The sequence below is a fragment of the Littorina saxatilis genome, linkage group LG3 (genome assembly GCF_037325665.1).
Source record: "Littorina saxatilis isolate snail1 linkage group LG3, US_GU_Lsax_2.0, whole genome shotgun sequence".
NCBI classification, from domain to species: Eukaryota; Metazoa; Mollusca; class Gastropoda; order Littorinimorpha; family Littorinidae; genus Littorina; species Littorina saxatilis.
Genome location: NC_090247.1, coordinates 40,787,149 through 40,805,377, shown reverse-complemented (window position 1 = coordinate 40,805,377; position 18,229 = coordinate 40,787,149). Strand labels below are relative to the sequence as shown.

Here is an 18,229-nt window from a genome sequence, read left to right as displayed (position 1 = left end):
TGTACACACCCACAGACCGAAAGAATACACATTTTGACAGACTTCTTCTTGTCGTTCGCTGTTAGATCGTCAGTCCGGACTGCAGGGCGAAACGTGCTGTCATTTTGACAGACTAAGCGAATGCACACACTGACAGACTAAGCGAATGCACACGCTGACAGACCAAAAGAATGCACCCATTGATAGACAAAACGAACGCACACACTGACATACCATAAGAATGCATACACTGTCAAACCGAGACAATACACACACTGTCAAACCATTCGAATACACACACTGTCAAACCGAGACAATACACACACTGTCAAACCATGCAAATGCACGCACTGTCAAACCATGCAAATGCACGCACTGTCAAACCATGCAAATGCACACACTGTCAAACCGAGACAATACACACACTGTCAAACCATGCAAATGCACACACTGTCAAACCGAGACAATGCACACACTGTCAAACCATGCAAATGCACACACTGTCAAACCATGCAAATGCACACACTGTCAAACCGAGACAATACACACACTGTCAAACCATGCAAATGCACACACTGTCAAACCGAGACAATGCACACACTGTCAAACCGAGACAATACACACACTGTCAAACCGAGACAATGCACACACTGTCAAACCGAGACAATACACACACTGTCAAACCGAGACAATACACACACTGTCAAACCGAGACAATACACACACTGTCAAACCGAGACAATACACACACTGTCAAACCATGCAAATGCACACACTGTCAAACCGAGACAATACACACACTGTCAAACCATGCAAATGCACACACTGTCAAACCGAGACAATACACACACTGTCAAACCGAGACAATACACACACTGTCAAACCGAGACAATACACACACTGTCAAACCGAGACAATACACACACTGTCAAACCGAGACAATACACACACTGTCAAACCGAGACAATACACACACTGTCAAACCGAGACAATGCACACACTGTCAAACCGAGACAATGCACACACTGTCAAACCATGCGAATGCACACACTGTCAAACCGAGACAATACACACACTGTCAAACCGAGACAATACACACACTGTCAAACCGAGACAATACACACACTGTCAAACCATGCAAATGCACACACTGTCAAACCGAGACAATGCACACACTGTCAAACCATGCGAATGCACACACTGTCAAACCGAGACAATACACACACTGTCAAACCGAGACAATACACACACTGTCAAATTGAGACAATACACACACTGTCAAACCGAGACAATACACACACTGTCAAACCGAGACAATACACACACTGTCAAACCGAGACAATACACACACTGTCAAACCGAGACAATACACACACTGTCAAACCGAGACAATACACACACTGTCAAACCATGCAAATGCACACACTGTCAAACCGAGACAATGCACACACTGTCAAACCGAGACAATACACACACTGTCAAACCCTGACAATACACACACTGTCAAACCGAGACAATACACACACTGTCAAACCGAGACAATACACACACTGTCAAACCATGCAAATGCACACACTGTCAAACCGAGACAATACACACACTGTCAAACCGAGACAATACACACACTGTCAAACCGAGACAATACACACACTGTCAAACCAAGACAATACACACACTGTCAAATTGAGACAATACACACACTGTCAAACCGAGACAATACACACACTGTCAAACCATGCAAATGCACACACTGTCAAACCGAGACAATACACACACTGTCAAACCATGCAAATGCACACACTGTCAAACCGAGACAATACACACACTGTCAAACCGAGACAATACACACACTGTCAAACCGAGACAATACACACACTGTCAAACCAAGACAATACACACACTGTCAAACCGAGACAATACACACACTGTCAAACCGAGACAATACACACACTGTCAAACCGAGACAATACACACACTGTCAAACCCAGACAATACACACACTGTCAAACCGAGACAATACACACACTGTCAAACCGAGACAATACACACACTGTCAAACCATGCAAATGCACACACTGTCAAACCGAGACAATGCACGCACTGTCAAACCAAGACAATGCACACACTGTCAAACCGAGACAATACACACACTGTCAAACCGAGACAATACACACACTGTCAAACCGAGACAATACACACACTGTCAAACCGAGACAATACACACACTGTCAAACCGAGACAATACACACACTGTCAAACCGAGACAATACACACACTGTCAAACCATGCAAATGCACACACTGTCAAACCGAGACAATGCACGCACTGTCAAACCAAGACAATGCACACACTGTCAAACCGAGACAATACACACACTGTCAAACCGAGACAATACACACACTGTCAAACCGAGACAATACACACACTGTCAAACCGAGACAATACACACACTGTCAAACCGAGACAATACACACACTGTCAAACCGAGACAATACACACACTGTCAAACCAAGACAATACACACACTGTCAAACCGAGACAATACACACACTGTCAAACCGAGACAATACACACACTGTCAAACCGAGACAATACACACACTGTCAAACCCAGACAATACACACACTGTCAAACCATGCAAATGCACACACTGTCAAACCGAGACAATACACACACTGTCAAACCGAGACAATACACACACTGTCAAACCGAGACAATACACACACTGTCAAACCGAGACAATACACACACTGTCAAACCAAGACAATACACACACTGTCAAACCGAGACAATACACACACTGTCAAACCGAGACAATACACACACTGTCAAACCGAGACAATACACACACTGTCAAACCGAGACAATACACACACTGTCAAACCGAGACAATACACACACTGTCAAACCGAGACAATACACACACTGTCAAACCATGCAAATGCACGCACTGTCAAACCATGCAAATGCACGCACTGTCAAACCATGCAAATGCACACACTGTCAAACCATGCAAATGCACGCACTGTCAAACCATGCAAATGCACGCACTGTCAAACCATGCAAATGCACACACTGTCAAACCGAGACAATACACACACTGTCAAACCATGCAAATGCACACACTGTCAAACCGAGACAATGCACACACTGTCAAACCATGCAAATGCACACACTGTCAAACCATGCAAATGCACACACTGTCAAACCGAGACAATACACACACTGTCAAACCATGCAAATGCACACACTGTCAAACCGAGACAATGCACACACTGTCAAACCGAGACAATACACACACTGTCAAACCATGCAAATGCACACACTGTCAAACCATGCAAATGCACGCACTGTCAAACCATGCAAATGCACACACTGTCAAACCGAGACAATACACACACTGTCAAACCATGCAAATGCACACACTGTCAAACCGAGACAATGCACACACTGTCAAACCATGCAAATGCACACACTGTCAAACCATGCAAATGCACACACTGTCAAACCGAGACAATACACACACTGTCAAACCGAGACAATACACACACTGTCAAACCGAGACAATACACACACTGTCAAACCATGCGAATACACACACTGTCAAACCGAGACAATACACACACTGTCAAACCGAGACAATGCACACACTGTCAAACCATGTGAATGCACACACTGTCAAACCATGCGAATGCACACACTGTCAAACCATGCAAATGCATGCACTGTCAAACTAAGACAATGCACACACTGTCAAACCATGCGAATGCACACACTGTCAAACCATGCAAATGCACACACTGTCAAACCGAGACAATACACACACTGTCAAACCATGCAAATGCACACACTGTCAAACCATGCAAATGCACACACTGTCAAACCGAGACAATACACACACTGTCAAACCGAGACATTACACACACTGTCAAACCATGCAAATGCACACACTGTCAAACCGAGACAATACACACACTGTCAAACCGAGACAATACACACACTGTCAAACCATGCAAATGCACACACTGTCAAACCATGCGAATGCACACACTGTCAAACCATGCAAATGCACACACTGTCAAACCGAGACAATACACACACTGTCAAACCATGCGAATGCACACACTGTCAAACCGAGACAATACACACACTGTCAAACCGAGACAATACACACACTGTCAAACCGAGACAATACACACACTGTCAAACCGAGACAATACACACACTGTCAAACCAAGACAATACACACACTGTCAAACCGAGACAATACACACACTGTCAAACCAAGACAATACACACACTGTCAAACCATGCAAATGCACACACTGTCAAACCAAGACAATACACACACTGTCAAACCAAGACAATACACACACTGTCAAACCAAGACAATACACACACTGTCAAACCATGCAAATGCACACACTGTCAAACCATGCAAATGCACACACTGTCAAACCATGCAAATGCACACACTGTCAAACCATGCAAATGCACACACTGTCAAACCAAGACAATACACACACTGTCAAACCAAGACAATACATACACTGTCAAACCGAGACAATACACACACTGTCAAACCGAGACAATACACACACTGTCAAACCGAGACAATACACACACTGTCAAACCGAGACAATACACACACTGTCAAACCGAGACAATACACACACTGTCAAACCGAGACAATACACACACTGTCAAACCATGCAAATGCACACACTGTCAAACCGAGACAATACACACACTGTCAAACCGAGACAATACACACACTGTCAAACCGAGACAATACACACACTGTCAAACCGAGACAATACACACACTGTCAAACCGAGACAATACACACACTGTCAAACCGAGACAATACACACACTGTCAAACCGAGACAATACACACACTGTCAAACCGAGACAATGCACACACTGTCAAACCATGTGAATGCACACACTGTCAAACCATGCAAATGCATGCACTGTCAAACCGAGACAATGCACACACTGTCAAACCGAGACAATGCACACACTGTCAAACCGAGACAATACACACACTGTCAAACCATGCAAATGCACACACTGTCAAACCGAGACAATACACACACTGTCAAACCATGCGAATGCACACACTGTCAAACCATGCAAATGCACACACTGTCAAACCAAGACAATACACACTCTGTCAAACCATGCGAATGCACACACTGTCAAACCATGCGAATGCACACACTGTCAAACCAAGACAATACACACACTGTCAAACCAAGACAATACACACACTGTCAAACCAAGACAATACACACACTGTCAAACCGAGACAATACACACACTGTCAAACCAAGACAATACACACACTGTCAAACCGAGACAATACACACACTGTCAAACCGAGACAATGCACACACTGTCAAACCATGCAAATGCACACACTGTCAAACCATGCAAATGCACACACTGTCAAACCGAGACAATACACACACTGTCAAACCATGCAAATGCACACACTGTCAAACCGAGACAATACACACACTGTCAAACCATGCGAATGCACACACTGTCAAACCATGCAAATGCACACACTGTCAAACCATGCGAATGCACACACTGTCAAACCATGCAAATGCACACACTGTCAAACCATGCAAATTCACACACTGTCAAACCGAGACAATACACACACTGTCAAACCATGCGAATGCACGCACTGTCAAACCATGCGAATGCACACACTGTCAAACCATGCGAATGCACACACTGTCAAACCGAGACAATACACACACTGTCAAACCATGCGAATGCACACACTGTCAAACCATGCAAATGCACACACTGTCAAACCGAGACAATGCACACACTGTCAAACCGAGACAATACACACACTGTCAAACCATGCAAATGCACACACTGTCAAACCGAGACAATACACACTCTGTCAAACCATGCGAATGCACACACTGTCAAACCATGCAAATGCACACACTGTCAAACCATGCGAATGCACACACTGTCAAACCATGCAAATGCACACACTGTCAAACCATGCAAATGCACACACTGTCAAACCGAGACAATACACACACTGTCAAACCATGCGAATGCACACACTGTCAAACCATGCGAATGCACACACTGTCAAACCATGCGAATGCACACACTGTCAAACCAAGACAATACACACACTGTCAAACCATGCGAATGCACACACTGTCAAACCATGCAAATGCACGCACTGTCAAACCATGCAAATGCACACACTGTCAAATTGAGACAATACACACACACTGTCAAACCGAGACAATACACACACTGTCAAACCATGCGAATGCACACACTGTCAAACCATGCAAATGCACGCACTGTCAAACCATGCAAATGCACACACTGTCAAATTGAGACAATACACACACTGTCAAACCGAGACAATACACACACCGTCAAACCATGCAAATGCACACACTGTCAAACCATGCGAATGCACACACTGTCAAACCATGCAAATGCACACACTGTCAAACCAAGACAATACACACACTGTCAAACCATGCAAATGCATACACTGTCAAACTAAGACAATGCACACACTGTCAAAGCATGCAATGCACACGCCTACAGACCAAAAGGCAAATCGACACAGCCTCACGTGCATGCTATTACTGCTTTTTTCATATCTTTCAACGCCTTGCCTTCATTTGATCAACTTTTTTTCCTTTTTTTTTTCTCTCTCTATACAGTTCCCGTCTCTGTGCCTTCAGTACTACAAGCTCATCACTTTCCTAGCGGAAATCCATCCAGACAAGTTCAGCAACCTGCAGCCGTCCCTCTTCCAGAACATTGTGGCCTCTTTGGAGCATGGCCTTCTGTCGTATCCTTTTTTTGTGCAAGTATTTTGCATGCAGTGGGACAAATAATGGTCAGAAATGGTTTTTGTTTACCAGCAAACTGTTGGAAAATTAAAGTTGGAGAAAATATGGGTATGAGAGCTTTTGGACATGCTCTATTATACACCACATCCCCCCCCCCCCCCCCCCCCCCCCATTAATCCTTTTTTTATATTTAGTCAAGTTTTGACTAAATATTTTAACATCGAGGGGGAATCGAAACGAGGGTCGTGGTGTATGTGCGTGTGTGTGTGTGTCTGTGTGTCTGTGTGTCTGTGTGTGTGTGTGTGTAGAGCGATTCAGACTAAACTACTGGACCGATCTTTATGAAATTTGACATGAGAGTTCCTGGGTATGAAATCCCCATACGTTTTTTTCATTTTTTTGATAAATGTCTTTGATGACGTCATATCCGGCTTTTCGTGAAAGTTGAGGCGGCACTGTCACGCCCTCATTTTTCAACCAAATTGGTTGAAATTTTGGTCAAGTAATCTTCGACGAAGCCCGGGGTTCGGTATTGCATTTCAGCTTGGTGGCTTAAAAATTAATTAATGACTTTGGTCATTAAAAATCTGAAAATTGTAAAAAAAAATAAAAATTTAAAAAACGATCCAAATTTACGTTTATCTTATTCTCCATCATTTGCTGATTCCAAAAACATATAAATATGTTATATTCGGATTAAAAACAAGCTCTGAAAATTAAATATATAAAAATTATTATCAAAATTAAATTGTCCAAATCAATTTAAAAACACTTTCATCTTATTCCTTGTCGGTTCCTGATTCCAAAAACATATAGATATGATATGTTTGGATTAAAAACACGCTCAGAAAGTTAAAACAAAGAGAGGTACAGAAAAGCGTGCTATCCTTCTTAGCGCAACTACTACCCCGCTCTTCTTGTCAATTTCACTGCCTTTGCCATGAGCGGTGGACTGACGATGCTACGAGTATACGGTCTTGCTGAAAAATGGCAGCTACTTGACTAAATATTGTATTTTCGCCTTACGCGACTTGTTTATTATATATAATTGTCATTTCTGATAAACATAAAACATAGAACTAATTATTTCTTTATAAGCACAGAACTAATTATTTCTTTTTTTGTAGTCTTTCTGTCAGTCAGGCCCTCAAACACACACACCATCTCTCCTCCTTAACAACTGCACTCCACCCAACCCCCATCCCTCACCATAGTTTTAAAATTTCAAGCTTTCAAAACCCTGTTTTCCCAAATTTTGTTTCGGTAATGTCTGTAAATCTCCCTCCATTTGATGATTGGATTTTTTTCAGAGATTTGGCAGCCTTAAGAATGGACTGTGTGTATGGTTTTGGTGTGTAGAGATGGCATTTCCTTACAGCTGTGATCAGATTTGGGCCTGACATTACCAAGCTGTGTATGGAGACATTGGGCTGCATTGCTACACACGCTTTTCAGGAGAAGGACACGTCTCCTCAGCTCACGCAGATCACAGAGCATTTTATTGGGGTAAGCAAGGAAGTTGTTTAACAAACAAAAGAATGATAAATCCCAACTTTCCAGTGTTAAAAAAAACCTACATTTTTTTTAGAAAAGGGAAGCTTGAATTTCTCTTTTGGGCTATGTAAGCTTGGCAAAACAGCATAGCAATTTGTCTTGAAATGTAGCTTGCTTGTACTGTATGTGTGCATTGTCGTTTTCATGGATTGCAGACAGATATGTAGAAGATATGTGAATGTTGTGGTGTTCCGGGACTCAATACAAAGATACTGAAGGTGATACTGTATGTGTGCGCTATGGTTTCCATGGATTGCAATGACACATACAAATAAGATATGTGAATGTTGTGCTGGTCAAGGACCGCATACAAACATACCAAAGGTGATACTGTGTGTGTACGCTATGGTATCCATGGATTGCAAAGACATACAAAGAAGATATGTGAATTTTGTGGTGATCAAGGACTCCATACAAAGATACTTCTTCTTCTTCTTCGTTCATAGGTTGAAACTCCCAGGTTCACTCATGTTTTTGCACGAGTGGGTTTTTACGTGTATGGCCGTTTTTACCCCGCCATTCAGGCAGCATATGCCGATTTCGGGGGAAGCATGCTGGGTATTTTCGTGTTTTTTATAACCCACCGAACGCTGACATGGATTACAGGAACTTTTCCGTGCATACTTGGTCTTGTGCTTGCATGTACACATGAAGGGGGAGAAGGCACTAGCAGGTCTGCACATAAGTTGACATGGGAGATCGGAAAAATCTCCACCCTTAACCCACCAGGCAGCCATGGCCCGGGATTCGAACTCACGACCTTCCGATCAAGAGGCTGACGTCTTACCACCCCGCCACTCTGCCCGTCTACAAAGATACAGAAGTGGTACTAAATGTGTGCGTTGTGGTTTTCAGGTGGTGTTTCGCATGCTGCTGCTGGAGAGCTTTGAGATGACGCTGATGGACACGGCCAGTGGTACCTTCTTCTCCCTCATCTGCTGTCACCCGGTACTGCCCCGCTTCTTCCCTTTTTTCCTTCTTGGTTTGGCTCACTTGAAGAGATGGTTTAGAAGGGCCGGGGTGTGAATGCTTACATTGGGGTAGTGCACAATGATGTTCTTGGTAGGGCTGGAACTTGGAGGGGTAGTGGAGACATACACAAAATGGTTGCTGAAGAGGGTTTCCCAGCTAATTTGGGCCTTAGAGTGAATACATTTTGGGGGAGGGAGGGAGGGAGAGAGAGAGGAATAGTGAGTGAGTGAGTGAGAAAAAGAGAGTGAGAGAGCAAAGCCATCAGCAAAGTTAGTGTTACAGTATAACTGTTCCTCTTGTTTCAGGCCAAGTACCAGGAGCTGGTGAACCAACTGTTGGAACAGCACGGTGCAGCAGAATACAAAGACCGCCTACTGAGTGCCTTTCGCGAGCTCACACCCCCAACTCTGCCCCTCTCCATCACACGACAGAACAAAATCACCTTCCGCAGCCTCTTTGAAAAATTCATGAATAATGTGTGGGGCTTTCTGTGTGTTAGATAACCCCTGCCTGCATAGGGACTGTAGGAAGTGTGTTGTGTGTGTGAGTGCTAGTTTGAAGAGGAGGACTTATTTCACCAACTACGAGTGCAGGTGTGCACATAGACACAGACAGTATTTTTGAACAAACTGTTGTTGTGGACACTTTACTGGGGTTGTTTGTTCTGCATTTGACACAACTTGACCACTGTGAGTTCATGTGTTCATTGCTTTGTTTGTGTATATGAGAGAGAATGAATCTGTGTATGTGTGTGCGCGAGAGAGAAGGTGCTATGGAATTGAGAGTTCGGATCAACCTTTTGGACAAATAAGTGTTAGTATCTTCAGCTTCAGCTTCTCCGTTTTACATGTCAGTATAAATGTGCAAATATATATTTTTGTGTGTGCGTCAGTTTGCACCAACCAAATATGTCCAATTGCCTTTCGATTGTTCTCTTACACTGTCCAGGACATGTTTATGCATGATGTTTGTACTGTATGTGCGAGAGATAGAGAGAAAGAGTTTGCTTGGTATCGAGTGTCCAGCAGCTTGACTCGTTCCAATTGTTTGCTGTGCTGTGAGAGGTTTGAATGTAGATTAGACATTAGTGACCAAAATGAGGTTGTGAAGTGTGTGTGTGAAGTGTGTAGACTGTGCAATGAAAACATTGCATGCTGCTTAGTTTTTTGGGGGGAGAGATAGTCTTCAGTGGAGAATTTTGACATGGGAAAAGTTGAGAAAATCAGATCTTATAAAAGAGAGAGTGTTTAAAATGGAAGTAAATTTACAGATTTTATTAACAGAAACTGAGAAAACAGGGTCTTAAAAGGGAGGAAGTCTTAGATTGGGGGGTCTTAAAAGGGGGACTTAACTGTACCTTTAAGCTTCGAACTGGTTGCTGTAAAATCTGTGGGGCATATTTCTTTCTTGTGGCTGTGTTGTTGGTTTGAGAGGGGTGTGGATAAGGTTGGACTGGCAGGTTTGATAGAGATCTAATTGAGAACGTACGAAAACCAGTCCAAGGGACATTTGTTTCTTGGATCTCTTTTGTTGTTTTAATTTTGCGGGTTTGTTATTGACAAAACAGTGTTGTTTTGAAATTCCAGTCAGAGGTATTAAGTATTATGGGCCTTAAACTTCAACAAAAACCACATGATGATTTTGACGAAGATGATTGTATAATTTTTGCATGAGATTTTTTGTGTATTAAAGTGTATATTCTTAAGATTGTCATTGTCTAGATACTTAAGAAATAGAAAAACATATAGCAGGAACTAGTTTCTGCAGGATAAAGACAAAATCAAGATTAATTAGTTTCGGGAAGAGTTCGGAGAAGACTTAAATTTGATAATGTCAGCTGTGCTGTTGAAAATACTGTTACATGTATATTTAATTCTGCTGCTTTTATTTAAGAAACAAAAAGCATTTCATTTCTTTCGTTGATTTTGTAAATGCACAAAAAACAATGACACAAAGGAAAAACCTGCACACATGAGACAAGTAACATACAAATAAGTATGAGAAGTCTGGTATTCGAGCATCACTTATCATTTGTGACAGTGCACAGGAAAACTGTTATAAATAAAAGTTGCTTTGACGCCAAATGCTAAAAAAGACATTGGCATGTGAAGATTTGCAGATGTTCAGATTTTGAACTATTTAGACTTTTGGGGTCTAATCTACGTAAATACTAAATGGTTTTGCAAAGTTTTTTGCTTATTGGAGGTGATTGTGATAACATTTGAAGTGCTGAATGTCAACTTTTTTTGAGTATTTTCAACAAACATGCGTATGTTCAGAAGCAGGAAAGTTCCAAACTAAGAATGATAGAACAAATTGATGTTTGCGTGTCATTCTGCATCTTTTGTTCTAGTCAATGACATATTATAATCTCAATTTCAAACAAATACATTAGACCAGGTTTTCTTGTGCACTGTTACATTTTATAAACATCTTTCAATTTACCATTTCTTTGTAGCTCAGTGCAAAGTTGAACAAGCAAACTCGGAAGAATGTTTTTTTGTAGTCTTTTTCTTGCAGGCTGAACTTCCCCCCCAAATATGGGTACAGATCCAAAATTACTCCTCTTTTCTATGCTTTAGTTCTTTTATTATGCATGAGATCCTCACTGGATTTGAAGATTGAATTTAAGATTTTCAGGTGTAGCTTACAAATATTTTTGCAATGTTTGCAGAAGTTACTGAATGCATGGCTTAAATGTGTTTGCAGCAAAGTGTTAAAAACATTTTTGATCACACCCCCCGCGGGTTAGGGGGAAGAATTTACCCGATGCTCCCCAGCATGTCATAAGAGGCGACTAACGGATTCTGTTTCTCCTTTTACCCTTGTTAAGTGTTTCTTGTATAGAATATAGTCAATGTTTGTAAAGATTTTAGTCAAGCAGTATGTAAGAAATGTTAAGTCCTTTGTACTGGAAACTTGCATTCTCCCAGTAAGGTAATATATTGTACTACGTTGCAAGCCCCTGGAGCAAATTTTTGATTAGTGCTTTTGTGAACAAGAAACAATTAACAAGTGGCTCTATCCCATCTCCCCCCTTTCCCCGTCGCGATATAACCTTCGTGGTTGAAAACGACGTTAAACACCAAATAAAGAAAGAAAGAAAGAAAGTGCTTTTGTGAACAAGAAACAATTGACAAGTGGCTCTATCCCATCTCCCCCCTTTCCCCGTCGCGATATAACCTTCGTGGTTAAAAACGACGTTAAACACCAAATAAAGAAAGAAAGAAAGTGCTTTTGTGAACAAGAAACAATTGACAAGTGGCTCTATCCCATCTCCCCCCTTTCCCCGTCGCGATATAACCTTCGTGGTTGAAAACGACGTTAAACACCAAATAAAGAAAGAAAGGAAGAATATTTGATCACAAGCATTTGTGTTGATATGTGCATTGATTTATTTATCATTATGCACAGCGTGCATAAACATTTGTGTGTCACCATTGCAAATGAACGAAACACAAACTGTACATTGAATCTAGAATCATCAGGTGAAAATTAGAAATAACATCTGTACTTCATCTATCACTACCATTGGTGCATTCATTCAAAACGGCAGTGGCATTGTATTACGTTGTGCCGCTTTTTTCAGCGTGTGAAATGGCAGCTTTTGCTGTGAGCAATGTTTTCTTTCGTTGTGGTAGTCTGCTCTTGGGCTGATTTCAAAAGACACAAAATGATGAGGAAATTGACACTGGTCTCTTTTTTGGTCTGGAATGTTTGCCACTGAACTTTTTCTCATATTATTCCTTTCTTGTTCTCTTATAATCTTTTCTATTTCTTTCCTTCTTCTTCTTCTCTCCTTTTCTTTCTCCTGCATCTTTTTGCACTCAATGAGCATCATAGGTCCCTCATGTGCTAGAAGTGTTGCAGGTCTTTCTGTCGGGCCTCACATTCTCTATGTCTCTCTCCGTATCTCTCCGTCTCTCTCTCTCTCGCTCGCTCTCTCTCTCTCTCGCTCTCTCTCTCTCTCTCTCTCTCGCTCTCTCTCTATCTCTCTCTCTCTCTCTCTCTCTCTCTCTCTCTCTCTCTCTCTCTCTCTCTCTCTCTCTCTCTCTCTCTCTCTCTCTCTCACATGTCTCCTATTCTCTCCTTCTAATATGTTGTCCATCTCTTTCTATGTCCTCCCCTTCTTCTCTCGTCTCCCCTCTCGCTTCCTTTCAGTTCTTGTTCTTTCTCTCTCATTCTCAATCTTTTTCTCCCTCGTCCTTCTTTCTTTCTCTGTCGCTTTGTGTCTGTCTGTGTCTGTCTGTGCCTCAAATACGCTCTACATGCATAGTCAAATCAATGTTAAAAACCTATCTGGACAGACATGTCTTACACACTCACTCTTATCCGTAATAGTTATGATAATACAGCAAAAGGTAAGTTCAGGTCACTTAACATGTAATCATAAACCCAAGGATTTTCCTTGGTGCCTTCCCAGAAGCCGAACTGGAAAGTTGAACCCCACTATTAAGAACTTCCTAATATAAGAACCCCCCCCCCCCCCCCCTCCCGTTAAAGACTCTGCTTCCTAAGATATTCAATTTCTTAGCCTACCTCTGTACATTTGTCTCCATTTTAAGCTATAAGACTCCCTCTTATTTCGGCTTGATTAGTGGCAAATCTTGGGGTTTTTTTATCTTGATGTAGGGTTCCAGCGGGTTAGGGGGAGTCCCAGATTGGTTGGGAAGATAAAGAATTTACCCGATGCTCCCCAGCATGTTGTAAGAGGCGACTAACGGATTCTGTTTCTCTTTTTACCCTTGTTAAGTGTTTCTTGTATAGAATACTAGATGATTACCCGCTTCGCCAGGAAGAAGTAGAGCCGAAGACCAGGCTGCGCCTGGGACCCGGCTTTGCCACACGGAGGAAGGGAGATAATCGCGGCTGAAAACACTGGAGAAGATAAGGAAGAGTTACTGGTAGTGGATCCCGACAAAAAAACACAAAATCGGTTCAGCGCGCACAGCGCTGCGCGCTGAGAGCACGTGGTGAAATATCTCATCGACCAGGTTGTGTCCCGGGTGTACCTGAATATGCCCACCAAATTTGAAACAGATCCATCGAGAACTTTGGCCGTGCATTGCGAACAGACAGACAGACACTAGTCGTATATATATATATAGATAGATAGATAGATAGTCAATTTTTGTAAAGATTTTAGTCAAGCAGTATGTAAGAAATGTTAAGTCCTTTGTACTGGAAACTTGCATTCTCCCAGTAAGGTAATATATTGTACTACGTTGCAAGCCCCTGGAGCAAATTTTTGATTAGTGCTTTTGTGAACAAGAAACAATTAACAAGTGGCTCTATCTCATCTCCCCCCCTTTCCCCGTCGCGATATAACCTTCGTGGTTGAAAACGACGTTAAACACCAAATAAAGAAAAAAGTTTGCCGAAGGAGGAAAAGCCCCCCTCCGCCTTCCTCTTCCGATCAAAGGTCAGATAGGTCTGACAAATGCCAGGAACCCACAAGTAAGAAGATAAAGGATGGTGCGAATGTATCTCACCGAATTTTATACGTCCACCAACAGGCAAGCACAGGTGTTGTTCGCCTCATTACACCAGCCATCTTCAAAGCCGCAGACATCGCAGGCAAGTCCGTGGTCATTTCTGGTGCGGCAGACTTTAAATCTTTCAGCCCAAGTCGGACGCTTTCCGTCACAAAAGCGGCGATGGTTGTTTGCGGTGCGTTTACCTTTGCATTGCACTTAGCAGGAACAGAGAGATGGTCACGCCTCGTGTACAATTTACCTGTATCTACTGCCTCCAGGTAAGTTGCTAAAAGCCAAGGGTAAACACACCTTGAGTGCACGGAAGTTTGAACTGACTGACCAGGCGTGGGTGTGAGATGGTTGAATGGTTAACAGGTCGTTCAAATTCACACTTTAAGTGTATGTCAGTTACGCACGCACGCACACACACACACACACACACATCCCGTATGTAGGCATACAATCGTGAAGGGTTCAATGCAATCCACCGGATCATTGCTGAAATACAGCGCTGTTTGTCACTGTACCCCTCAAATTTGACACAAAAACCTCCCGTTTTCGCGGACCGCCCGTGCGATCGACACCATCATCTGAAGCAATGACACAACACAAGAACTACGCAAGACATATATGTCAAGCAAAATAACCTGTCAGTCCTGGATAGATACCGTTATGTTGATTTGACTCCCTATCTGTATGTAAAAGTCGCCAAGTTGTGCCTATTCTGCATTTTTGTCGATTTTTTAAATGGAAGGGTTTAACTTTCGTCTTGTCAGATTTCGTTCTGACCCTCGTACCCATTACTATAAGCATAGACCTATCTTGGGAACCTAAACACTACTTTCTATTTATATATAGAGCGGAATTGGCTCTGGCGTGCAGGGCCAAAACTGACCATTCAGTTTCCAACCTGACATGAATTTATAGGTGATTGCCAATTTCTCATGTTCGCCCTCTAGCCCACGATTCACGCTCAAGTTCTTTCTCTCCGCTCAGGCTTTGCTGACGTCAGCGACTGGCACGTGTGTTCGGTTTCAGCAGCTTTAAAAAGTGTTCGAGAAAGGATGGGTAATTTGAATGATTGTGGTTGATTGAAAATCCGTGCCGCAAACAGATGTTGTTTACCTCTATTTTCTTTCGAATGTAACGGTTTTGGTCTTGAACTTGACTTGTTTGTGCTCGTTTGAGTCATGTATCTCTGAGTTAATCTTTGAATTGATTTTTGTGTTGCCGGGGACGTCGTCCGTCTGCCCTCGTCACAGTCACAGTCAAAACATTCAGTCAAAACTTGGACAGAATGTCAGTAAAAATGTGACGTGTCTGGAAATTGTTATGTGAACAAAACGAGAAAAACAAACAAAATTTGTGGTCGGCAGGAAAAAAATAGGGTAGATCAATGGTGGGAAAGAGTGGTGTGGCATATATCAGTAGAACAGAAAACAATTATGCATCAAGAAGCTGATGTTAGTCGTGAATAGAGCACTCCTGTGAGCCTGTGTGTGTGTCCGAAGTGTGTGTGTTTGCGCACAAGCACGCGCATGTGTGTCTCTCCGCTGTCGCTCTCTCTCTCTCTCTGTCTATTTCTCTCTCTCTGTCTATTTCTCTCTCTGTCTCTGTTTCTGACTTTCTCTCTACCCCCCCTCTCTCTGTCTCTGTTTCTGACTTTCTCTCTACCCCCCCCCCCCTCTCTCTCTCTCTCCCTCTCTCTCTCTCCGAGTCTCCGAGTTTGTCATGTGTGCAGGCCGCACACTGTGACACACACACCCAAAAAACCACACACACCCAAAACAACAACACATCAGTAAAGCTAATAGCTCTCAGTTTAGTCTCAAAGTCAAAGTAACCGTCACAGGCTGAAAAAGTCATCCCAAAAGAATAACAAGGAACTTAGTCGATAAATATCGACAGGGGGCCGACAAATGGTTTAAATGGGAAATGTGTGTATATGGGTGTGGGTTTGAAACAAACAAACAAACCAACCCATATGAACCCCGGGCCGCAGGCCTTCGATGTAGTGATTGAAAAAAAAGGATGTTCTCAAATGGTTCAATTCTCATTTGGTCTGATTCTCAAATGGTACCGGTATACTCCCCCCCCCCCCCTGGCCGCAGGCCTAGGAGTAAAATTTTATAGACACTGACCTTCTTCCCAGGGGTCATTGACCCAGTTTTAGCTATGAGAGGTGGTTCGCCCAGAGGCTGTAGAGTATACTGGGGCGGTCTCTTTGATGTCTTGAGAGGAAACTTGGCCAGGGTAGTACATGCACCAGAACTGGTGGACACCAAGGACAAACATGAAATCGAAGCAGTTTGCTTTCAGAGGGAACGGTCGTCAGCAACTCAAACTTCTCTGTTTTCTTTTTTTTTTAAATCTGACTTTCTTTGTGGCCCCCTGACTCCGCCCCCCTCCCTCTGTAAGGACCCCCCTCCACAAGGACCGATTTTTGTCAACATTTTAAAGGTCGCTAGAGAGGGGTTCCACTGTATGACCTAACCGCTACTGGCAGACGGCCTCAATCTTCACGCGCAAAGACGAGATTAATAGGTGCTCGGTTTTGGTATTTTGAATTACATTACATTAAACCTTTGTTGGGTTTCATGGTCATGGCAACAGCCATAATAATATTACATGATGTATAATATCATATTTCAGCATATGTGAATTACATGTCATCATACTAAACTGTCATACATTTTTATTCCTACATTATTCTGATTGATCACAACCAAACCTACTATCATTGGACACATCCAAATGCAAGCGCCTGTTCTTGACAATTTAGATCAGTGCAATTTCCTGGGTCGGGCTTTGCCACAGACACTCACGGTTTGGCCTGTAGGTAAAATGTACAATGTATTTTCTGATTTGTGCACAAAAGCTTTTTTTCTTTTTTCTTTTTTTTAACATAACAATGTTTAATGTCACTGTATGTTTAAAAGACCATGGTCATATTTGTAAAAAAAATGTTAAATTAGAAAATAAATAACATTTTGGTTCATGATTTTTCCTACACCTGTGCTAAAAATAAGAAATAAAAATGTCGGGTATATAAGTCACTCAAATACAGCTAGGTATGAATGGCTCGGTTTGAGTTTGTTGCAGTTGACCCTGCACAAAGCGACATATCATGTTTTTGTTGAACAATTTTGACGTCACCCCTCCCATAGGGTGACGTATTTCACAACTTCCTGTGTTACACAAACTCTGTGATGACCAATTTTGACGTCACCCCTCCCATAGGGTGACGGATTTCACAACTTTCTACAGATGAACAATTTTGACGTCACCCCTCCCATAGGGTGACGGATGTCACAACTTCCTGTGTACACAAACTGATGACGTATTTCACAACAAAATGGCGCTGCCCATGGTCAACCTCGAAACTATC

At 42.5% G+C, this 18,229-nt stretch overlaps 1 protein-coding gene across 1 annotated transcript in view; it reads left to right on the top strand.

Annotated features, from left to right (window-relative positions):
• LOC138962354 (exportin-4-like) overlaps window positions 1-13,053 on the top strand; it is a 33,750-nt gene extending 20,697 nt beyond the window's left edge. The window contains exons 21-24 of the mRNA XM_070334141.1: window positions 6,707-6,837; window positions 8,227-8,344; window positions 9,248-9,340; window positions 9,670-13,053. Coding sequence (XP_070190242.1) covers window positions 6,707-6,837; window positions 8,227-8,344; window positions 9,248-9,340; window positions 9,670-9,867 — 540 coding nt within the window. The 3' untranslated portion in view covers window positions 9,868-13,053. The remainder of the gene's footprint in view (window positions 1-6,706; window positions 6,838-8,226; window positions 8,345-9,247; window positions 9,341-9,669) is intronic.
• Window positions 13,054-18,229: the final 5,176 nt, after the last annotated feature.